General features: G+C 57.6%; 1 protein-coding gene across 1 annotated transcript in view; it reads left to right on the plus strand.

Annotated features, from left to right (window-relative positions):
* The window catches only part of QSOX2 (quiescin sulfhydryl oxidase 2), a 30057-nt gene extending 7370 nt beyond the window's left edge, over window positions 1–22687 (plus strand). The window contains exons 4-14 of the mRNA XM_015572321.1: window positions 8065–8307; window positions 9781–9829; window positions 10894–10999; window positions 11146–11236; window positions 11930–12075; window positions 12937–13071; window positions 13243–13372; window positions 14548–14670; window positions 15162–15312; window positions 19007–19195; window positions 20383–22687. Of these exons, the coding sequence (XP_015427807.1) occupies window positions 8065–8307; window positions 9781–9829; window positions 10894–10999; window positions 11146–11236; window positions 11930–12075; window positions 12937–13071; window positions 13243–13372; window positions 14548–14670; window positions 15162–15312; window positions 19007–19195; window positions 20383–20888 (1869 nt within the window). The 3' untranslated portion in view covers window positions 20889–22687. The remainder of the gene's footprint in view (window positions 1–8064; window positions 8308–9780; window positions 9830–10893; window positions 11000–11145; window positions 11237–11929; window positions 12076–12936; window positions 13072–13242; window positions 13373–14547; window positions 14671–15161; window positions 15313–19006; window positions 19196–20382) is intronic.
* Window positions 22688–23627: the final 940 nt, after the last annotated feature.

A 23627-nucleotide genomic window follows, 5' to 3' on the forward strand; every position in this document is an offset into this window, starting at 1 on the left:
TCTCGGCCGAGGATCCTCCTGGTTTGGGGGCTGCCCACAGGGATACGCAGAGCCCCCAGCGTGGGCGCCCGAACCCTGGAGCTGCCTCTAGACGCAGGAAAAGACCTTCCGGCCTTTCGCGGGTGGTTCCTCGGTCACAGACACGCAGCCGGGCACCGCCCCAGGTCTTGTGGTTGAGGTTCCGCTCTGGGATCTTGCTGCCCCGAGTTCCTCGTCTGAGTTCCTCGTCTGCCCGGTGCGCGTGGTGGTGGCCGGCGGGGTGCAGCCTCCGCCCCGCAGCCCAGCCGAGCGCCCCGCTTTGAAAGGAGTGGGAAGTGCTCTGGGGTGAGGCCGGGCCCGGCAGGTGTGAGCTCACCTGTGCTTATGTTCCAGGGCAAGACGGGGGCCAAGCGCTGTGCTTCCCTCCGGCCTTTGCTGTTGGGTCTCACACCCGACCCTGTTCTCAGATCCAACCCGATTCACAAAGAAACCTGAGCGAAGCCTCGATAGGGTTTTTGTGCGTAATTGTGAATGATTATCTTTCAGGTGCATTCTCATCTCCACTCGGCGTTGGGACCTTTTAATTCTAAAGGGTTTGTTCTCTGATCTGATGTTTTAAGTCCCTCGTGTTCTGCACTGGTCACAGCCGAGGCAGAGAACTCCTGAACAGGGTTTGTTTGTTTTTTTAAGTCTTTTCTTTGAGAGCAAACAGGCATTTCAATAATATAAAGAGTTTTTAAGTTCTCACTTGCTATTTGGTTACAGAAACAGATATGTCAATTAAAATGCAGGTAGCTCTGGTAAGACATTGATCACCTATTTTTTGCATATTTTTACTTTTGTTCAGTTTAGTTTCTGGAATACAAAAATCGTAAACTATGATTAAAATATTGCAAACTGTTCCTTCGCTGAACCAGCAGGTAAGAAGGGTTACTTCTGAAAGTGAAACATCACATCTGTACCTAGTGGCGTGATTAACTTAACTATTAGCCAAATAAGGTTATCTTAAAGGGGCTGGACACCGTCCAAGTCCAGGCCGGAAAAACGAGGCCTGAGACAGGAGGCAGATAGGGCTAAAAGTTAAAGACGCTGTGACCCACAGGCCACAGGAGGCACAGCAGGGCGCGAAGGGGGGTCTGTGGGGACCTAGGCAGAGGGTCCCAAGAGCCAAGCTGCCAGCTCTGACGGAGTGTCCCCTGGGGACTTGATAGGGATGCACGTTGTCAGCCCAGCCCAGGCCCATGGGTCAGAAGCTCAGCATGAGGCCCAGCCTCTGTCGGCACCAGCCCAAGTCGGAGGCTCACTGTTTCCGGGGACGTGCGGCCAGAAAGGGCCTGTGGCCAAGGAGACCGGGAACCTGGCAGTGGCTCCCCCTCGTGGATGACCCCACCCTCCAGTTCCTCAGCAAAGGAGTCCGCTAACTCTAACCCTGTGTCCCTGTGCGGCTGACCAACCGCAGGCCTTTGTGCCTCACTTCAGCCTTGGGGATGCGTTGGGAAGAAGGGCCCTCACCCTCTGCTCCACGCTGTGCTCCCTGGCGCCCTCCGTCCAGTCTGTTAACAGACACCATTCCACACAGCAAATGTGAAGATCTGATTGGCTTTATTAAGTGCCTCATGGACCGGGAGCACCCCCTTTGGGAACTAGAAGGTCTCTCTCCGAGGGGTATATAGAATGAAGGTTTCATAGGCAGAAGTGAAGAGTGGATCATTTCAGGCAAGGACACCTTCCCTAGGGGAAGGCAGGGGCCTGTCGGGCAGATGACCCCCTGGTGTGGACCAGGAGGGGCAGACCATTAAAGCTGCACCCTACGAGGGCTGCACTATGCTGTTGGATGTAAGGGTTTGGTGCCATGGGCTTCCAGCACAAGTGAGCCGCCTGGGGCCTGTGGTTTTCTCTCTTTTTTAAATCTTTACTGTTGAAACGTATGTCTGTGGTTTTCTATTTAGCAAGTCTAAGTGGAGTCACGCAGTTGTCACCACGCTGGTCCCGATCAGTCACTGGACCGGCTGTCCGGCCAGCCTCCCAGGGCACCCACACCTTGGACTCAAGTGTCCAGCAGCTTTCCCCACCCGACGCCCTCCTAGTGTCTGCACCTGAGTGGCTCCTAGAAAGTGGGTGGTTGCGGTATAGGCTCTGCTCCCTGGTTGAGGGCCCTGGGGTGGCAGGTGGGCACTGAGCTAGATGAGTGTCTGCTCCCCTGCTGTCCTCCCACCATCACCTCCTAACTGGCCCCTCATTTGCTTAGAGGAGCACAATGCCCCAGAGGCTCCTCCCAGCTGGGCAGGGCCTCTGGGCCCAGCATAGGACCATCATTTTCCTAGATTTGCATTGAACTTGAGCTCTTCACTGACGTTTTCAAGATTTTGAAAATAAATGTTTTTCCCTCTGAGAAGGTGGCTTGAGCTCTTCCTCCCAAGAGCACGCCCACGCCTTTCCCTCCTAAGATCTAAGGGACCCCATGGGACTTGTAGCCAGGGGAGCAGTGGGCAGTGGCAGTGCATTCCCACTGACCCCCTGACCCTGTCCCCAAGGCCCCTTTTCTCTGACTTCCCAGTTTCTCTCCTAAGCACGTCCTTCTTTCACTGTCCCCTGCTTCAGTTAATGTTCTCAGAAAGAAAGGTGACTTGACAAGCAAAAGGTCTGCTGTTGGGAGTAGCCAGTGTCACTAGGCAGTTGTGTAGATCTGGCTCAGGCTGTCACTTCTAAGGACTCGCTGAACAAAGTGCCCTGTTCCTGAAAACCCTTCAGCCTGGAGCTGTGGTTTAGCCTGCTTGTCTGCTCCTCCAACCAGTGAGACGCCTGTGCCTGGGGCAGCCCACACCCAGGTGCCTCTGAAATGTCTCTGTGGAGACTGGGCACTGCGTCCTTGGTATCTGTTCTCGCCTTAGGGAAGCCGGGGTAGGTTTCCCGTAACTGGCCCTGGAATTGTGGAGGAGAGACAGGAGGGGGCTGGATCCACTACACACACCTTGTCTATCCTGTCCCATCATGAGACTGAGTCGCCCACTAGTGGTCGCACAGCTGGGTGACAGGCTTTGCCACTCCAGAGCGGAATGGCTCACTCCCCGGGTCTGCAGTGGACGGAGGCCAGAGGGGGGCCCTGAGCCCTGCCCTCTCTGAGCTCTCCATCACCTGGTCTGGACTTGGCTTCTGTGTGGCGAGGCTGCAGCCTTCTTGGTGATGAGCTCGGGCACCAGTGTCTGTTCGCTGGAAGAAGGAAGGGGCCTGGGAGGATGGGGTGCCGGTGGCAGCGGTAATCACCTGCAGGAGTGGTGGGTGGAGAGCCCAGGAGGGCTGTGGGAGCTCCCCTGGACGTGGATGGTCTCAGAGGCTGCAAGGGAGGCTAGAGGCAGGCAGTGGGGGCCTCCTCCCGTTGTGGGCCCAGGTGCACCTGTGAGACGCCGCTTCATTCCAACTGCACCTGGAGGAAGCCAGGTCGTAAGTGCTGCTGGTCCCGCCTCGGCCCTGAAGACGTGCGGGATTGTTCTCGAAGCCTTTCCTGTCTCACACATGATGCTTCAGCCCCGGAGTGCCTGCTGTGGAACCCCGTTCAGCCTGAGTTTAACCTCGCCGGGCCCTCGGCTCGGGTGAGACTCCGAGACCTGCCTGGACTCTGCACACAGCTTCCGGATAACCTGGGCTGCTCTGCTCCTTGGTGTGGGGCTGAATTCCCACCTGTCCGCGTGTGGTGTGAGCTTGGAGTTTATCCGAAAAGACCTTTGCTCAGCCAGGAAGGGCCCTGTAGCAGGTGGGAGAATTGCCTTCCTGTGGCTGGACCTTGGGGTTGGGAACCCCACACCGCCCTGACGGCACGAGGGTGGGGAAGCCAGACGGGGTGCTGTGCCTTGGAAACAAGTCCCGTGCGTTCCTTTATGAGACTGACGCACTGCCTACTGCGCTAAGAGGGCCACTTCCCTGCGTTCCTTTAAACCTGGAAGTTCCCACGCTGTCCTGTCATCCAGACCAGAGTTCGGCAAACTGCGGCTCGCAAGCCACATGCGGCTCTTTGGCCCCTTGAGTGTGGCCACAAAGTTTCAATCGCATTGTACGTGCGCGCCCGCATGTGGTATTTTGTGGAAGAACCACACTCAAGGGGCCGCAGTTTGCCAACCACTGATCCAGACCAACTCATGCGCAACTGGAATAGACTTCCGCAGACCTTTTCATTAGAACTTGACAAGTAATAGTAAAAGGCTTAATCCTGGTAGGTTAAGCCCGTGGTCGGCAGACTGCGGCTCGCGAGCCACATGCGGCTTTTTGGCCCCTTGAGTGTGGCTCTTCCTAAGCCTTAGGAGCACCCTAATTAAGTTGATAACAACGTACCTACCTATATAGTTTAAGTTTAAAAAATTTGGCTCCCAAAAGAAATTTCAGTCATTGTACTGTGGATATTTGGCTCTGTTGACTAATGAGTTTGCCGACCACTGGGTTCAGCCATAGGTTGTTTGACACGTAAAGGTGAAATGAATTTTAGTCTACCGTATCTGGAGGCGTAATTGTTTCACATGCATTTTTTTAAGCCCATGGTCCTAAAAAAGGGCTGTGGCTACTGCTGGTGGTGCCCCGGTGTCAGCCGCAGAGCCTCCGCCGGCGCGTGTTGCTGGGGAAGAGACACCAGGCGCTGTGCTTTCGGGTCACAGTGGTGTCTCCGTTGTGTGTGGGACCCAGACAGGCAGGTGGGCAGGAGGAGGGGAGGAGCCCAGTTGAATGGGGCAGATACACTGAAGCAAACCTTTGAAACGGCTTGCATTTTGTTTGGGAACAGAGAGAGTCTCTTTTGTGTTCCCTGAATGCTGCCCATCTGCCCCGAGACTTGCAGGGACAGTAACCGAAGCTTCCCTGGCTGTGTGGGGTGGCCTCCCACAGACGACCTTCTTTCAAAGACAGACAAAGGCCTGTGAGGGTCGGCGTGCCCTCCACCGGACGGCAGCCGGCTCCGGGGGACGTGTGTATGTGGAATGGCGGTTACAGACAGACTTGTGGATTCTCAGGGGTCCTAGAAGCCAGGCGGGCCACAGCCCCCCACCGTCCTAGCCCTGCTGGTGTGCTCCTGCGAGCCCCAGTGAGATCGATGTCTGCTCTGCGGTCATTCACAACCATGTCCACGTGCCCCCTGCACTCAGGCCTTTGCTTTCAGACACCGTGCCCTGAAGCGGGTGTGGGACGGGCTCTGTGGAACCCAGGGTTGCACGTGTCAGGAGTGCGAGTGGAGGTTTCCTGCTGCTTCCTGAGGGAAAGCTGTGGAGGCGGGAATGAGCACTTGGTGACATTCCTGTGGAAAACGAGGTTTTCATTTTTAAGCCTCCAGCCCAGGGCCTGCTTCAGAGGGGGGTCTGCCTCCTGCACGCTGGGAGGCTGAGGAGCTGGAGCCTGGAAACCGGGCTGGTGTCTGTGGTCTGCGTGGCTCCCACCTTCCCTGCAGAGGGGCCTCTGCTGCTCCCCCGAGCCTGCTCCCCCAACCAGGAGAAGGCAGCTAGGCCCTCTGGGCTGGTGCCCCTGGGAGGGGAGCTGGGTTCCCACTTCTGGGGGCAGGATGGGCGCAGGGTGCAGAGGAAGAGGATCAGGAGTCTCTGGGTTGCATTTTGGGAGGGATGCCTGGGACAGTGATGGAGATGGCAAGTAGGTGGGGCGTAGGGGGAGAGGGCAGGAGTTCCTATGCAAGGGTCAGGCACCCTCCAGCGCCCTGACTCCTGGGACTTGGGACTTGATGAGGGAGGTTTCTGCGATGATCCTGTCCAGGTCCTCCAGGATCCCCAAGGCCAGAGGTGGATACAGTGTTCACGTTAGGGAACAAGTGTGGGTGCACGTGTAGGAGGTTCTGTGCCCAGAGCCGGGGGGGGGGGGGGGGGGGGCGGGGCGGGCACTGCCTAGGCCTGTGCTGGAGCCTCCCGTTCTGGACCCGGCTCTTCTGCACCTCAGCTTCTGCATTCAGGGGATGAAGTTGTTGAACGCAGGGCTGACGGCCGTCAGCCTCGGGAGCGTTCCTGCAGCACCGGCACCACCTGGCCCACCGTGTTCAGAGTTCGTCCGGCAGTGTTCCCCGCAGCCTTGGGACACTTGTGCACGTGGAGCCTCTGCTTTGGGAATGCTGTGAGGTCAGAAACTGGAGAACGTAGTGGGCAAAGGCACACCGGCCTGGGCTGTGGTCCCCACACGCACCCTGCGGGAGCAGGTTTCACATCGCTTTCTTAAGTACCACACCGAGAAGTGCCTGAGAATCACAAGGCAGGGCCAGTCCCACTGTCCGGGCGCTGAGTGTCCGCCACCTTTCGGCTGCAGGGCTGCCTGACATTTCCTGTGACTTGCGTGTGCAGTGTTGGCCGCTTTCCTTTCCTTAACGCTCTCTGGGCAGCGGTGAGTGTGTCATGGAAATTCCCAACCAACAGTGAGGCCCTGTGTTGTGAGCTGGGACCTCGTGGATGCTTTGTGACCGAGTGGGAGGGCAGGCCTGGGCAGGCAGCATCCGAGAGGAGAGGAGGCGCGGCCTTGCTCAACAGCCATCTCTGCTGTCTGCGTGAGCGTCACCTCCTCTGGCCGGTGACCCGAGCCCCTGGAGGGGTGGCCTGCGGTTCGGGGGGGGCCCGGCACTTCTCTCCCACCCGTGGCCTCAAGACAGGAATTGGTTTCTGAGGCTCGAATGTTCAGTCATTGGTTGTGGAAAACACAGCTTAGATGTTGCTGTTACTAGACCCCTTGTGCTTTATTAATGGTGGCTAACTTTTTATAATTACAGAAGAAAAAAGTATGCCTGTTTAAGCAAAGGGGTAGATTGGGTGAAAATAGCGGTCACTAATTGGTGTTATATGCAGGCCTTCATATTGTGCCGGATCTAGGGATGGTCAGTGTTTTCTCTCCTAGGCGTGTTTCTCTTTTTTTTTTATTTTTATTTTTTTATTTTTTTATTTTATTGATTTTTTACAGAGAGGAAGAGAGAGAGACAGAGAGCCAGAAACATCGATGAGAGAGAAACATCTATCAGCTGCCTCCTGCACACCTCCCAATGGGGATGTGCCCACAACCCAGGTACATGCCCTTGACCGGAATCCAACCTGGGACCCTTCAGTCCGCAGGCTGATGCTCCATCCACTGAGCCAAACCGGTTTCGGCATCCTAGGCGTGTTTCTCATGTAACCTCTGCAGCTTTAGGTCATATCAGAGCTCAGGGAACTCACCTGCTTTTAACCACATTCCTGGGAGACGGTGCACACAGGGCAGCGTTTGCCTCTCGGTGACAGGCAGTTGTGAGACCTGCACAGAAGTCACAGCTGCGGGAGAAGGCAGCAGGACTCACTTGGCCCCACTGCGTGCCCTGCGCTTGTCTCTGCAGAGGCCGCCCTGGCTCTGGTCCTGCTTCCTCGGGCGTCCGCAGGCAGGAAGGGTCATGGGTGGTACAATCAATCTTAACGTCCGAGAAGCAGGGAAAGACCTCGTACAGGGAACACCTCACGAGTAGCCTTTGGAGGATGTGGAGACCGTTCCTTTGAAACTGGCCTCAGGGCGCTGGGAGCATAGTGTCCACTGCACGGAAGCTTCCACCTACAAGGGAGGCAGGAGGACTGAGTGCCCATCTGGCTGCAGCCTTGGGAATTCATGCATGCAGGTGGTCAGTTCGAAGGGAGGCAGCCAGGGTCATGTTGTGCTGTGGGAGCTTGGACGCAGTCGGACACAGTCGGAGGCAGGGGGCCAGTTGGCGGGAGGCTGCAAGCAGAGAACCCACGTCCTCCCACAAGCAGGACAAGTGGGGACAGGAGACAGCACACGTCCGCAGTCCCAACCAACATCCTCGTTTGGACCCAGTTCAAACAAACAGTTAAAGCAAAGACGAGGCGGTTAGGAGCTGTGCATCGCTGGGTGCTTGCTGCTGGGGGAGCGTGTGACGACTCGCCGTGATGACGCAGTGGCAGATGGGGGTGCAGAGCCCTGTCCTTTAGAAGTGCAGCTGGCGGGTACAGTTCTGGAAGTGGGGGGCCTTTGGGTGGACAAGGTTCCAGCAGCTGATCATCGTTGGCACTGACAGGGTCACACGTGGCTGCATTGTTCTCTCTATTTCATTCAGGTGTTGGGAGTTTTCCTTAATAAAAGTACCGGCCTGGCCGGTGGCACAGTTCTTTAGAGCGGCGTCCTGTGCAGCAACAGGTGGCCGGGGCAGCCCCCGTCGGGCACGTACGGGAGGCAGGCAGTCCATGCTTCTCTCTCACACCGAAGGTCTCGCTCTGCTTTTCAGACTGGGCCGCCGCCATCCGCGTCGCTGCCCTGGACTGTGCGGAGAAAAGTAACCACGAGGTGTGCCAGACCTACGACATCCACTTCTACCCCAGCTTCCGGGTGAGCACCCTCCTGCCACGCGGCTCTGCTGGACCTTCTGTCCGAGCTGGGATCACCACAGGCAGCCCCTCCATCTCCAGCATAGGGGGCGCTTCTGTAGATACGGTGGGAGTGTCTGCTTGCAGAGGGTCCCTTTCTGGTCCCCCCTTGGGGTTGGGCACATTGCTGTGGGGTCTGTGTGGTGAGGGTGGGGTGGTCGGATCTGCTGCTAGAGTCATGTCTGAGGCCTCCGCACTTCCCCACCCACGTGTGGCCCACGTGAGCTGACGCCTCGTGCGCTGTGCTCATTTCTCTGGGTGCCTGCAGGACCCCCTGCTATGGCGCCCAGCCTGGCCACCCTGAGCACGCCACTGGGCCCCAGACAGATGTGTTCCCATCTCCCACTAGGGCAGAGGGTTAACAACTGGAAGGCAGAGAACCATGTACAGGGGATGCGTGTGCACACATGCACAGTCACACGCCTGCACACGAGCGAGAGCACATCACCATGGGAAGCACACGCTGAGGGAGCTTCGTGCCCCCTCCCCTTAGCCCTCAAGCTTGTGCCAAGCGTGTCCTTCCCCACATGTTCACGGGCCTCACACAGGCCGTGCCCGGCCCAGCCCTGCAGCCCATCCCCTGGCTCTCGGCTGAGTCTGACCCTCCCAGCGTTCTCCCATTTGGGTTTGTTTGCTGCGTACGTGGCCCAGTGCTGCCTGGAAGCTTTGAGTTTCTTACTTGAGAGGACGTTGCTGACAGTCACCCCATTATTGGGGCACGCTCCACCATCCCTCCGTTGCTGCCACCTGGCTGTTCCGCTCCGGCTGCTGTGACAACACTTGCACGTGTGCCCTTATGTGGGCGAGAGCCTTCTGGGCACAGCCTGGCAGTGTGTTGCTGGGTGGGGCTGCACCAGGATATACCTGCTGACCAGGGGCCACGAGCCTGTCTGGTTGTGGTCCTCGGAACACCCCACTGTGACCTGTCTGTCTGCACGTGGGTTTGCCCACTTCCTTTTGGGTCGTGTGTCTGTTTCCCACTCGTTTCCAGAGCTCCTTGTCCTTCGAGAGCTCAGCTGTGAGTGTGGCGATACCGCTCCCGTCCGTAACTGTCTTCAACGTGTCTTTTCAATAGAAAATGCTTCCTTCTGCTCAGAGATACTCATTGGTGCCTGTCACCCTCCCTGGAAGCCTTTGTGACGTTAGAGTGAGACCCTTAGGGTCGGGGAAGGTGCTGTCTGTGGCTCTGCCCTGTTGGGTCAAAGCGTGTAAGTAACGGTGCTGATGGGAGCGAATCACCCCGTACGCCGGCAGGAGGCCTCAGATCCACAGATACAACCTCTGGCTCCTCCTCTGGGGCCTCAGGGCTTCGAGCAGACTTTCTGGGGGGAGGTGACTTTGGGGTACCTGAATGCTCATTGGCTGGCTACAGATCATACATCGACAAGACCCCAGGCAAGGCTGTGTCTCATTTGTCCTATGTTTTTCCTCTTAGTATTTCAGAGCATTTACAAAGGACTTTACAACTGGCGAAAACTTTAAAGGTAAGGACATAAGCCCTGTGCCTTTACCGTAGGTTTGCCTCAAGTACCCATCATGGACAAATGGTTCAGGAGCCTGTGGCAGCCCCAGCTCACGCCCTGCCACCAGCCTCCTGCCCACCTCCTTTAAGCACTCAGGCAGGCGAGTCTCAGCCAGAGGCTTTGTTTGTTTGGCTTTTGTTACTCCTCACCCAGGAGATTTTCAGAGAGAGTGGGAGAGAGGGAGGGTGAGAGAGAGAGAGAGAGAGAGGCAGGGATGTGAGAGAGCCACATCGATTGGTTGCCTCCTGCAAACATCCCGACCAAGGCCGTGGATCAAACCTGCAACCGAGGCACATGCCCTTGACTAGGAATCAAGCCTGAGACCCTTCGATCCATAGACTGACACTCTGACCACTGACCAACACCAGCCAGGTGTGACTAGTTTTTTCCTTGTGCTGCTTTTAAGATTCTCTTTTTATTTTGAACTTTTAAAAAATATATTTTTATTGATTTTAGAGAGGAAGGGAGAAGGAGAGAGAGATAGAAACATCAATGATGAGAGAGAATCATGGATCGGTTGCCTCTTATACGCCCCACACTGGGGATCGAGCCCGCAACCCAGGCATGTGCGCTTTGACCAGAATCAAACCCAGGCCCTCAGTCCAACGCTCGATCCACTGAGCCAGACTGGCTAGGGTGTGATAAAGTTTTTATTTTTTAAAAAAGTAAACTTTGTAATTGAAAAAAATATTGGAGAAGTGCACACCTGGTGAATTTTTATGAATGGGCCCACCAGGTAGCTGGCACCCAGATCAGGCCCCAGACGGTGACCAGTCAGCCCACGGTGACTGCATTCTAATCAGAGGCCGTCCTGCCTGGTATGAACCAGGTGTGGGTGGAGTCCGCGTGCCCGGCCTGTGTCTGCACGCCTGTGTGCAATACGTCCCTGTCACCTCACCGTGCAGCCTCCTGTTGGACTCACCACTGTCTATACCAAACTCTCGCTTGCGAGGCACCCCGCTGGGGACGGGGGGTGGGGGAGGCATGTGGTAAGGTCACCGAGGTGATGGTGGTTGCTTCCCCAGGGCCTGACCGAGAGCTGCAGACGGTGAGACAAGCCATGGTTGACTTCCTGCAGAACCACACGGACGCAAACAGGCCTCCCGCCTGCCCGGCGTTGGACCCTCTTCGGTGCGTGGTTCTGTAAGAGAAAATGGCACGTTAGGTGTCGAATTTATTCTGCAAACTCAGATGTGCACTAAGTGGGCTGGGCCCTGTACCTGGTGGCCAGCTCACTGTTCGTAAAAACACTGAAAGCCTTTTTTTCCTCTTAAAAGGCCCAGTGACGTTCTTTCTCTCATTGACAACCATGAGGGCTACTACGTGGCTATTCTGTTTGAGAGCAACAGCTCATATGTTGGACGTGAGGTACCATGTCTGTATCCTGTCGGGTCCTGGCGTGATGGGTTCAGCACGGGGCCTGGGCCGAGACCCCGGGGGTGAGAACTAGGGTACTCGTGTTACTCGGTGAATCGTCTGGTTTGTGGAGAAGACAGTGGGGAAGCGCTCTGAGGGCAGGAGAAGAGTAGGGCACAGGCTGGCCTTGTCCCCACGTGGGCGTAGGGCTCAGGAGGCGGGACCTGGGCCTGGTGGTGCAGCTTTGCTGCTATGCTCTGGAGTCCAGTTGGTTTGCTGTATTCTGGGCTCCCAGCTTGTCAGCCCGATGGCTGCCAGGGTGGAGGCAGCAGCTCCTCAGCTCTGCCCAGAGCCGAATCCTCTTCCCCCTGCCCCACCTCGGCACAAGGCAGAGGCCAGGGCCCTGTTGCTGTCCGGGGATGCTGGGGCTGTGGCCCCGGGGGCGGGGGGCACTTGAGGGTCAGTTTCATGGAGGATGTGCTGGCTGAGACAGTACCGCACAGGGCCACTGTCAGGTGCCCTCAGACCATCTGGTTTCTGCCGGGATGTCCGTGGCTCAGTTGCCTTAAATGTGACCATCTGGGTGCGGAGAAGACAGTGCAGTGTTCCCGGTGACGCTGCTCTGGTTCTGTGAGCAGGACTCCCTCTGTGCGCCGCTCCCTGTGGACCCGCCTGGGCCGAGGGTAACCTTCCCTCCTGATGCAGGTGATCCTGGACCTGAGTCCTTACGAGAACATCGCGGTGAAGAGAGCATTGGACAGCAACCCGGCCTTTCTGGAGAAGCTTGGCATCTCTTCCGTTCCTTCCTGTTACCTGGTTTACCCAAATGGGTCCCACGGGCTAATTAACATGTAAGCGTAGTTTGGCTGAAGGACTGTTTGGTGGTGGCATCCCGGAACCATCTGGGTGGGAGCTCACACCAAGCCAGATGTGGTCTGGTCCGCGCCTGTGTCCCAGTGAGCGGTGGGCACGGGTGGGCTCTGGACTCCATCCCCTCAGTCCACTCTCCTTCCTGAGAGCACAGTTGTCCTCTGCGCTGGGGCCCCTGAGAGAATCCCAAATTGGAAAAGGTTGTGGGCGGAAGGGTTAGGTCACGTCCAAAACCTGTGCTGCCTGCCGGGTCCCCACCTCTCCGCCCTGCTGAGTGGTTCTCATGCCGCCGCTGGCCTGGGGGCCTCGGGCTTTGGGGAGCTGGGTGTCTGTACCACCTGCACTGAGCTCGTGAGGGCTGAACACCGGGCCAGGCTCAGCCACTGTCCTCCCCCAGCTCCCTGAGCACTGCCGTTCGCCTCAAAGACCGAGGATCGTTCTGTGGGACTGTCGTCTGTGCGATGTAACATAGAGGCACACTTTACGTGACCTTGAGCTACTGGAAGGTCTCAGTCGGCCTTCACACGCCCTGTAGCTCGAGGGCCCATTGAGCAGCAGGCTCGGGAGGACCGAGGCCGAGACCTCCACACGTCCAAGAGCTGATGCTGCGGCTGCTCAGCTGGCTCCAGACCCCCGGGTCCCTGAGCAGCTGGGGCCCAGGGCAGTGGGTTTGTCTCATGTCCTGGGAGAGGGGGGCGCGGCCAGCTCCGAGGCCACACCCATGGCACCTGCAGTGAAGGGCGGGAGGGGAGTACAGCTGCCCTCCCTCACGAAGGGGCCTGGGCAGCTCAGCCAGGTTCGGGCTCCGGCTCAGCCCACACCCACCCACCCCTTTCTCACAGCATGAAGCCTCTTCGGTCATTTTTTTCCTCTTATTTGAAGTCGTTGCCAGATGTGAGGAAAAAATCGCTTGCATTGCCTGAAAAGCCAAGCAAAGAACAAAATTCTGAAGTTGTGGTGTGGAGAGAGTTTGACAGGCAAGTGCTCTTTGGACAGGAGGTGTGGGAGGTGAGCACTGGGAGGCCCAGGTGGACAGGAAGCTGCGGGCTCAGCTCGCTGGAGGCTCAGGCCTCCCGGGGGTTGGGGGACGGGAGGCGGCTCACTGGAGAGAAGGCATTCATACCTGGCTCTGTGACATCTAATTTCAGGTCAAAACTGTACACGGCGGACCTGGAGTCGGGGCTGCACTACCTCCTGAGGGTGGAGCTGGCCACCCACAGGACACTGGCTGGGGCCGAGCTGAAAACACTCAAGGACTTTGTTACTGTCGTTGCCAAGGTGTGTGGGGTCTGCTCTGGGCTGGGGCTCGGTTCGTGACCCTGCGGATCGAGGCCGACCTGAGCTGGATGTGCACTCTGCTGGCCAGCGGTGCCCAGCCCACTTTTGGCACTGGGGGCGTGGCTCATGCAGACGCCAGGCCTGAAGGGGCACCGAGCAGGGGGCCTGGGTTGGTGGGGAGGGGCGTGGGCAGGAGGGCCATCTCCAGGGGCACTTGCCCAGGTGGGTGGTGAGTGTGGTGGGAACTGTGGGACTGACTCGGTGTGTGGCTGATGCCAGCAGCCCCATGACGTGGGGGATGGGGACAACAGGAGCAGGCGGACAGCACCCTCACGGAGGGCACAGCGCGGCCGCCATCCTCGTCCTCTGGAGTCTGCTGGGGGGGCCGTGACCAGTGCTGTGGGCGCCACCCTCCGCGTTTAGTAGGAGTTAGCGCAGTGTTCCTGGAAGTTTAGTTCCTGCCTTGGCCGGCTGTTGTTTTCTGGCCCAGATAATTCCGGAGGAGGGAGGCGGGAGGCCACCCCCCTCAGGTTCCTGGGGCAGGTCTGAGCCCTGGTTCTCTTGCCCCTGCAGCCCTGTCTGGGCCTGGCTGTGGCTCCTCTGCTCTCTGACTGCTGGGGTAGCCTAGCCAGGGTCCTAGGGCCCAGCAGAGACCTAGGGCCCCAGTCACAGCACTGCGACGTGATTTACGTTTAAAGGAATAACTAGGAGGCGCCTAGTGCGTTTCCCACGAGTAAAGGAAAGCTGCTTGGACAGGCTGTGATCCTGTTGTGGGTTCAGAATTCTGGAATCTCCAGAATGTCCTCCTGCTCATGGGCCGTCGGCTGCTCAGCGGTTCGCTGCTCAGCCTCCGCTGTCGGCACCGGCTCAGCGAGCAGCGGGCCCAGCTCCCAGGCCAGCGTGGCCGTGCATATCTCAGCCGTCTTCCTGCAGCTGACTCAGACTTGAAATTCATGCTCGTAACTGGTGGTGGTGCTGGGCGACCTGTGGGAAAAGAGTTTCCGGGGCTGACAGTGTGCTGTGGCTGCTGTTCTTCAGCAGCGACGTCATAAGTTAGGTCAGGTGTGAGGGTGCAGGGTGAGTGCCACACGCTGACCAGTTGGTCACACTTGCTCCTGGAAACCTGAGGGGCTGCCTGCCTTCCCAGGGGTCTGAGTGTGGTGCTTCCCCCTCAGCTGTTCCCCGGCCGCCCGCCCGTCAGGAAGCTGCTGGAGATGCTGCAGGAGTGGCTGGCCAGCCTCCCCCTGGACCGGGTGCCCTACAACGCCATCCTGGACCTGGTCAACAACAAGATGCGGGTGCGCACCTCCCAGCTCCTGCCCACGCACGGGCATCCCCGCGGCCCCGCCTCAGGCCCCTCTGCGGTGGCTTCTGTCCCAGTCCCCATGATGACTGCACATCTCCTCCTCTGTCCCTGGTGCTGTCCGCTCCCTGTCAAGTCCTCAGTGCAGGGACATTGGTGACGGCTGCCCGCGCAGGCAGGGGTGGTTTCTCACGGGATGGCACCAGGGCTTGTTCAGAAAATTTTGAGTAGACGGAATCGTGCACCTAAAATTGATGTTTAGTAAGAGTGTGGCTGAGCTGCTCCTCGGGCTGTGTTCCCATAGTGAGCGTCGCTGAGAGCCTCATCCTCGCCAAGACTAGCTGTGCCAGGGCCGTGGTCTGCACGCACCTGGCGTGAGCCTCTTGGAAGTGCTCACAGTTTGGAGACGTGTTCCCGTGTGTAACTACCACCAGTCAGAGGACACTCACCAGCTATTTCTGTATCTGTTATTCTTTCTTGGCTCAGATTTCTGGAATATTCCTCACTGATGAGATCAAGTGGGTTGGCTGTCAAGGAAGCCGCCCGGAGTTGAGGGGTTACACGTGTTCTCTCTGGAAGTTGTTCCACCTGCTGACTGTTCGGGCCGGGACCCACCCAGATGCGTTGGATGGCACAGGTAACGTCCCTGCACAGCCAGGTGCTGTCTGCCCCCGACGCACCGGGATGCGCCGGCCGGGCCGTCGGAAGCTGAAGCTCAGCCGCGGGGCGTTGGCTGTAAGGCAGTGTGTCATCGGGGGCCCTGGGGGCCTGCTCAGCAGGCGGAGGGAGCGTCTTTCCGGGTCACAGACCCCACGCGCCCAACGCGGAGCCGAGTTCTCCCCTCCCTGGGCCCAGCACGTGCAGATGCCCTGCAGCCGCCCCGTCCCAGCCCGGGAGAGGACCTGCTGTGGGAACCTCTGCTTGTGTTTTACAGGCGTGAGACTCAGTAGGAAAGGGCGTTTTATCTCTCGTTGCCTGACAGGATACCCTAAAACCCAGCAGCTTGAAGCAGTGTACTCGTCTCTCACAGTGTCTGTGGGTCAGGAATCTGGTGTGGCCAAGCCAGGTCCTCTCCCAGGGCAGCGGGTCTGCCTGAGGGCCTGGGTGTCACCTGCTGGCTGTTCCTCCGGCGTCCTCTCCACAGCAGCTCCCACAGCACTGGCTCCGTCAGAGTGAGTCCCTCGCTGTGCGTGTTCTGGTTGTTAGAAGTCAGCCATGGCCTTGCCTGCTCGCGGGAGCTGGCGTCCCGGGGCCATCTCAGGGGCCGCCTGCCATAAGAGAAAAAACTACCAAAGTTTGAGTGGGTTTACTAATTTCAGTCACCAGAAGTAGCTAACGCAGAGTCGTCATGTTCTGCATGCTCCGTGGACACTACGAAATGTGCTGGATATTTTACCCTTTGGACTTGGTTGTGCGGACACTGCCTGGCCCCAGCAGGCCGCTGTCTCAGTTGTCATTTCCCTTTTTTTAAATATGTTTTTTATTTCAAAGAGGAAGGGAGAGGGAGGGAGAGAGAGAGATCAAAACATTAATGAGAGAGAACATCAATCGACTGCCTCCTGCACGCCCCCTACTGGGGAGCAAGCCTGCAACCAGGCCTGTGCCCTGACCGGGACGCACACCGTGACTCCAGGTTCATAGGTCGATGCTCAACCACTGAGCCATGCCAGCCGGGCTTGGTTGTCATTGTCGTAGTTGCTGAGGTTCACTGATGCTCATGTTACATCTTGACTCACACAGTCCAATGTTCTTTCCAGTGAAAGTGTAAAATCCATAGGTACCTTTTGCTGCCTAACAAACTAACCCAGAGGTGGTGGCTCTTGTGTGGGACCGGTGGGTGCTCGTCCAGAGGCCTGGCGGTTGGTCTGACTCAGCAGGTCCGAGCCCTGCACCCGGCCTGCTCTCACCACACCCAGGAAGGCGCTCTCAGGGCCTCGGCGGGCACAGGCCTCGCTTCCGCACACCCTGTCCGTCGGATAGGGCTCACCTGCCGGGTGCAGAGGGCAGGGCCGCCCTCGGGCATTTTTACCACGAAGCTCTCGTCCAGGCAGTGCTGAGTTCTGGGGTCTCATGGGGCAGAGGTGGGCTTTGAGACTTGAGATTCTCTTAAGCATACAAAGGGGACCTTTGTCACACAGGACAAGAGCAGCATGACTTTTAGGGGCAACGCGGAGCTCCCGGACAAAAGTGACGTCAGACCAGCTCAGCTGTGCGCACAGCCGGAGCCTTGCGTTTCCGGGTCCTGCCCTGGCAGCAGCACACGCTGAGGGCAGCCTGGTAGCCGCCAGGGCTGCGTCCCCAGGAGACTGCGGAGCGGTGTAGCTCTGCCTTGTGTCGGAGGGCGGCACACGGCGGAGCACACAGATCCCACGGGGTCTCGCCCGGTAGCAGAGCCACGTACATTGCAGTTCTACCAGGAGCATGTCTCGTGCTGCAGAACTGGGTCAGACGGAGATGCCGGATTATGTCTTGGAAGGTTTTCCTCTCCTTATTGGACGCTTAAGCCCATCGACTAAAAGCCTGCGTGTCCCCTAATCCCCTCAGGTAGAGCTTTGTGGTTCTTGTGCACTTTAAAGATTAGGGAGGTCGCAGTGAGCAGTGCTTGGCTGGGGAGAGAAAAGGAGGATTACAGTGAAGCGGAGCAGATGTCGGCCCAGGACTGCTGGCTGCCGGCGAGGGGCCACGGGCAGAGCCCAGCCGAGAGCATGCACGTGGCGATCTCACTGTGGGCACTGCCTCACTGCCCTGGACACAGCCTGGGAGCAGTCGGCTCAGCTCACAACTCCGAGTGGAGTGGCCGCCACAGTTAGTGACTAACGGACATGGGAATTAGGCCGCTGGGGCTTCAGGGCTAGTGGGCGTGGCCGTGAGGCGGAGCCACAACGGCTTCAGCCAGAAACCACGAGGGCCTGCTGTTGGTTCTGACGGATTCAGTCTCAAAAGTGTGTCTTTTGTTACCCGGTTACCTTGCTGCCTGTCTTTTAATGCTGACAAGGTCCCCTTTGTATGCTTAACCCCCCTCCTAGCTGTCAGGAGAGGCCCTCGAGGCCCAGCCCAGGCTGCCCTCTGGTTCTCTCAGGGCCCCTATTAGGGCCACGTTGTCTCTGCCCCCCTGCCTGTGGCTGCTCTCCCGAAACGTCAGGGTGTGTTTTCTCAGGCCCCATGCGGGGCTGTCACTGGGGGTGGATGCTGGAGCGCTCCCACCAGAGGTGGGTGCCTGCCGTTCCCCAGACCGCCCTGGTCACTGCCCATTCGTCCCAGGCTACCCTTGGGAAGGTCAGTGTGAAGCTGGTGGCACCCCCAGAGGCACAAGCTAAGGCCACGTGCATACCTGGGCTTGTGTTGTGCAAGGACTTCGGAGCAAAGCAAGCACTTAGAGGAGTGCGCTGTGGCCCCGGCACCAGCCTTCGGCCTGCTTGTGAGGTGGGAGGACGTGCACAGGACCCCACCCGACCCGAGGCAGAGCCCTGCTCTGGGGGTGAGGCCAGAACCTGGTCAGAGGCGCGGCTCGCCTCCAGGAGGTCCTTCCCCTGGTGCTTGTTCTGGGGGCTGCACAGGCGCATGCTCGGCAGAGGCCGTGGGGCCAGCAGCCCTGTTGCCGTGGGTCAAGCATGTCAAACTCAGAGGCTGACACGGGCCAAATAAAAGTTTATGTGGCCACACAAAAAACAACAGCTCCCATTTTCCTAGAAACATACGTTTATTTTGATAGAAACATGCTGAATACAAAGGGCTGAAATAAATGAGTCATCGTTAACATAAAATAATAGAACATTTTAACAAAAATTAATATTTTTTCTAGAACATATATTTACCAGACACTGAATAACTACACAAATTAATAAGTGTTAATGCAAATAAACCTAGTTTTCTTGTTCTCCGAAAGTGAAATATTTCCTGTTGCACACACCAAACAAGTCAGTCCAAGACGAATGACGTGGCCATAGGCTGCTAAAACATTCGCTGCTGGTGTCAGTGGAGAGAAATGGTGCGCCTGCGCGTTAAGTCGTGTAAGGGAAATGGATGCAACACGATGATAGTCATCAGTCATTAGCGAACGTTGTAGTTCGTTATTAATAATTGTGTATAACAGGATGTTGTAAAAATTATAAGTTATGAAATTTTTATTAAAATGTTTCCTACATACCGTTATATTGCCTGGACACACCAATATTGGTTGTGGGCCATGAGTTTGACATTCTTGCCAAACTCATGTCGGGCCTTAGCCCGTTCCTGGCTCCCGACACCACCCCAGCCCTGGGTTCCAGTAGGAACCATCAGGCCTGTTCTGTGCCTTGTTTCCGGGGTGCCACAGTGCTTGGTCCCTGCAGGTTTCGAAGACGACCCCCAGGCGGTGCTGCAGACCATCCGGAGGTACCTGCTCACCTTCTTCGGCTGCAAAGAGTGTGGGGAGCATTTTGAGGAAATGGCTAAAGAGTCCATGGATTCCGTGAAAACCCCAGACCAAGCAATCCTCTGGCTTTGGAAGAAGCACAACCTCGTGAACAGCCGCCTGGCAGGTAAGCAGAAGCCATGGTGGCCTGCCCGTGCCTGTGAGCGGGTGGGGAGGTGGGGGGGTGGGCAGCAGCACTGCTCGCGGGGATGACCTGACCTTGGTGCCGCTCTGCCTGCTCTGAGCTCACAGCGGGAGCCAGCCCTGCTCCGCCATCAGTTTCAGGACCTCCCTGGGGGCTGTTCTCAGGCTCCAGGGCGCCTGCTTTCCAGATTGTTCTCTCCCTGGAGCCACGTGGAAGCTGACAGGCAGCATGCACCCCCTGAGGAGCCCACGAGGCCCAGTGAGACGCAGCGGGAGGCTTGGGTCATAATTAATTTTCAGGAAGGAATTTTAGTGTCATTAAAATCTGCTCTCAGACAATAAATCAAACTCCTCAAAATGGCTTTGTTTAAAGCCTAAGTAGGGCGCATACATTTTCTCAGAGTTAAGTAATTCAAACTGCTCCTAAATCAGTGGCAGATTAAAATTAGGCTTAAAAATAATTCCACTCAGAAGTAAATCTTGATAAAGATGAATAGAAAACCCACTAAACTGTTGGTTTTTATTTAATCCACTGTATTACAAAAACATATTACAACTCAAGCACTAAAGAAAATTGGTTGCTCTTTGCACCAGAGCTGCCTGCTGGCTCTGGTCACGTGGCGTGGCCCTGGCCCCTTCTGTTTGCCAGCTTTGCCCTCCTGTCGGTGCAGGTGAAGGCCCCTCCGTGGAGGCCCTGCTGCAGGTGTCAGGTCTCCCCGTGCCTCTGCCTGCCACCTGTGCTCCCAGTGAGTCCGAAGTTGCCCTGGCAGCACTGAGCTCCAAGAGCCCGTGCCCCCTCCCCCGTCATTACCCTGTCGCCAAAAGGGCTTTCTGCAGCCTATGGGATGTCTCCTAGTCCCGTAGTCCCAGCCCACCTTTAGCAAAGCAGTGGGACAGACAGGAGCAGGGCAGGTGAGTGGCAGTGTAGTCTGGCCATGGGGGCCGCCCGAGGATGCTTTAGGGAAGCGGGGGCAGCTGTGCAGGAAAGGTGGGGTGAGGGGCGCAGGCGTCATATAGTCCCCGCGGCGAGGTCTCAGTGGGTGTGGGTGGACCAAGAGGGTGGGGGAGGCAGGCACCTGACCGTGGGCGGGAGGCCAGTGGCGTGGCAGCCCTGGGTGGTGGGCGAGTTGAGGGAAGGCCTCCCCACAGCTGCCTCCCTCCCGCTCCCAGGCCACCTGAGTGAGGACCCCAGGTTTCCCAAGGTGGCGTGGCCCACTCCGGACCTCTGCCCCGCCTGCCACGAGGAGCTGAGGGGCCTGGACAGCTGGGACGAAGACCAGGTTCTCCTGTTCCTGAAGCGGCACTACGGCAGCGACAACCTCATGCACACGTACGCCGCGGCCCTGGGTGGCACGGGCGAGGCCGAGGAGCCAGAGGGAGGCCGAGCCAACCCCGAGAGGCCTGGAGACCACGGGGCCGAGAGCCTGCACCAGCCCAGGGCCCTGCCTCCCACACCTCGCCCCTCAGAGGTGTCGCACCTGGGACCAGCCAGGCCTGAGGGCCGCAGGGAGGTGGAGGCGGCTGCACCGTTCCTGGGGATGGGCTTCTCCAGCCTGGACATGAGCCTCTGCGTCCTGCTCTACGTGGCCTCCTCCATGTTCCTGATGGTGATGTTCTTCTTCTTCCGAGTGCGGTCCCGGCGGTGGAAAGGCCGGCACCGCCGTCCGTCAGTGTAGAGCTGAGCAGCCCGCCCGCGCCTGCGGCTATAACGTTTCTGATCAGGGATGACAGGCAGGGGGCCTGCTCCCCACTCATGGCAGCTGTGGTCCCAGAGCTGGGGCCTGTGTGCGTTCCGGCCTTCACAGTCCGTGGACGCCTCTGACAAATCCATAGCAAAGCGACTTCTATGTTTTTACTCTTCTAGGTCTGAAAACGGGAGTGGGGTGTCCAGGCCAAAAAGAATGTTTTGCACCCACTTTCATCAAGTTTACTGGGCTCCACATCCATTGTGCACGACCTCCTCTGGAGATTTGGAGAAAAACCCAGCCCTTCCCCATGGAGGCTAAGGGGTGACTGAATGTAGCCAGGGATACCCCCGCCCCCCCCCCATCCCCGCCATGGGGGATAGACTTGGTGTGGGGAGGGAGGGTGGTGCTCGTCTTACTCTTCAGGGACAGTGCCTTGGCCTGTTGGTTGTTACTCTGGTGATGAGAGAGCTCAGTGCGTGAGGGCCACCCAGGCTGCCTGTCCCTGGCAGTCAGGAGACTGTGAGCCCGAGAGCAGAGCTTCCGCCTGGGCCCCTGCCATCCAGCACCCACTGCCCTCCTGAGCACTGCCCAGAGCCAGAGTGGGTGGTGCACGGGGTCTCGCTGGCATCTCTAAGGCCAGACTTCATTTGCCTGAATACACAGGGCCTGGCACAGGGCCTATCACTGGGCTTTGGTGGTTAATTATTTACCATTTAATGGTTTTAACATTATTTTAAATGTGTTAAAACCCAGAACATTCAGAGGTAAAGTAAATGCGTAAACAAACGAACTCCTGGGGGCATTTCCTTTGAGACCCTTATGCAGATGCTCAGCAGTGTGCGCCCCCGCGTGTGTGTGTGTGTGTGTGTGTGTGTGTGTGTGTGTGTGTGTGTGTCTGTGCCTGTGCCCCCTTGTGTGCGTGATGGTGGTAAGTAGTTCTTTCCACGGTGCCTGTGGTGTCCGCATGCTCCCTCATTGCAGCGGCTAAGCACGTGTGGACTACTCACACCAGGTCCTGCCCCAGCCCAGCTCAGGGGAGCCCGAGGATGGTGCCTGCAACGCTGCCACCAGCCCGGTGCCCACCTGGGGGCAGGCGTGGCCAGGAACAGGGAGCCCTGCCCTGAGCTGAGCCTCTGCGCCACCCCTGCCAGAGGTTTCCAGTTGGTGACACGTTTAACCCCTAGAAGCCTCTGGTTTAAACCTGAGGCTCGCGTGCCTGGTTATTGACAGCACCATATTGTTTCCTTTCAACTTGAAAACGGGCCAGTTTACAGAGGCCACGGGAAATCCTGGGCCTCTTTCATTAAACTGCCTTAGGTTCGTGTCAAATGTCGTTTTCTCCCCCAAAGTAAGTTTCTGTGAGCAGTGGGCACTGTCCTACATCAACCCATTTGACAGGCAATGTTGGCTTCTAAGGTTCATAGTAATATTGCGGTTTGAGGTCACATCTGTGACATCAGAGGGGCAAGGTTCCAGCAGACCGCCGGTGCCATGCGGCCGCGGGAAGGGTCTCACCTGCAAGTGTGAGCCGCCTTGCACACCTCACGTGGTGGCCTGCTCAGAACTGGATGCTACCGTCAGGTGTGTTTTCTAAAGTTGAAACTATTGAGACAATGAATATAATGGTTCAGTAATTTAAATGTATTTATTTTTAATGGGAGAATTTGGTTAAGAAGAAACTAATTGACATGAAAATGTCTGAAATTTCTTACGTGCAAAGAAAGTGAACATTTTGTATTTAAAAACTGTAATGTGCACATTTTGAAATAAATCTGATGTTTGAAAAATTGTATTCTTCTGAAAGGCGCAGCAACTGTGAGGTGCTGGGAGGGGTGCAGAGCCTTTAGAGTGTATGGACCACACACTTTAGCTCCAGAATTTCTAGGAACCAGAGGGTTTGGAAGACAGCCCCAGGATCAGGTAGAAAGTGAAAGAGAGATAATTAAATTACAGATAGTTCCTGAGACCAGATGGCAGCCATCCTTCCACAGAGCTGGGAGAAGTGGGGGTGACGGGCAGCCGACCGCATGTGCTGTGGAACCTCCCAGGCCCTGCCCACCACCACGTAGCTCTGGGTGTGGCCTTCCTAGGCCACCCTCTGCCACGGAGCCACATGCCTGGCCTCTGCCCTGACATCAGTTTGCTTCCTCAGGTTCTGAACTCTTTAGATTTCCCTGCCCCCTCCCCTGCTTGGTGGGAAGAGGTCCAGTCACCACGTGTGTGGCTGGAGGGAGACCTGCTGGCTGCAGTGTCTGTGGCTTCGTTTCCCCCAGTGGACTGTGTGGTTGCCCCTCCCTGGCTTTCCCCAGGCCCCTCCCTCAGGACACAGGCAGCCCCTGGGGTGCAGCTGCGGCAGAGCAAGGGGCGACTAGTGGGTATGGCAGCCCGGGCCGTGGTTCTGGTGTGGGTGCAGGCTCACCATCAGTGACCCCTGGTCAGGCCCTTGATTCCTGAGCAGTTTCCGTTGGGGACACCCCAGATGCCCCTCCTCCGGGCTGCAGTTGGGGTGGGGCTGTGGCCTGAGATCTGGGGAGGTTGTCGATGCAGAGCCTGCAGAGCCGGCCTGTGGGGGCCTAAGCAGGGCCAAGAGGCCAGAGGCGCCCTCCCAGCCAGGGCCTGGACACGCCTTCCAGGAGGCTGATGCACCGGTGGGGCACCCACTTGCCACCAATGCCGAAGCCTGTGGGCGGGGCGGGGAGGAGCAAGGAGTCGGGCAGGGAACAGAGG

This window comes from Myotis davidii, unplaced genomic scaffold (assembly GCF_000327345.1).
Source record: "Myotis davidii unplaced genomic scaffold, ASM32734v1 scaffold609, whole genome shotgun sequence".
NCBI classification, from domain to species: Eukaryota; Metazoa; Chordata; class Mammalia; order Chiroptera; family Vespertilionidae; genus Myotis; species Myotis davidii.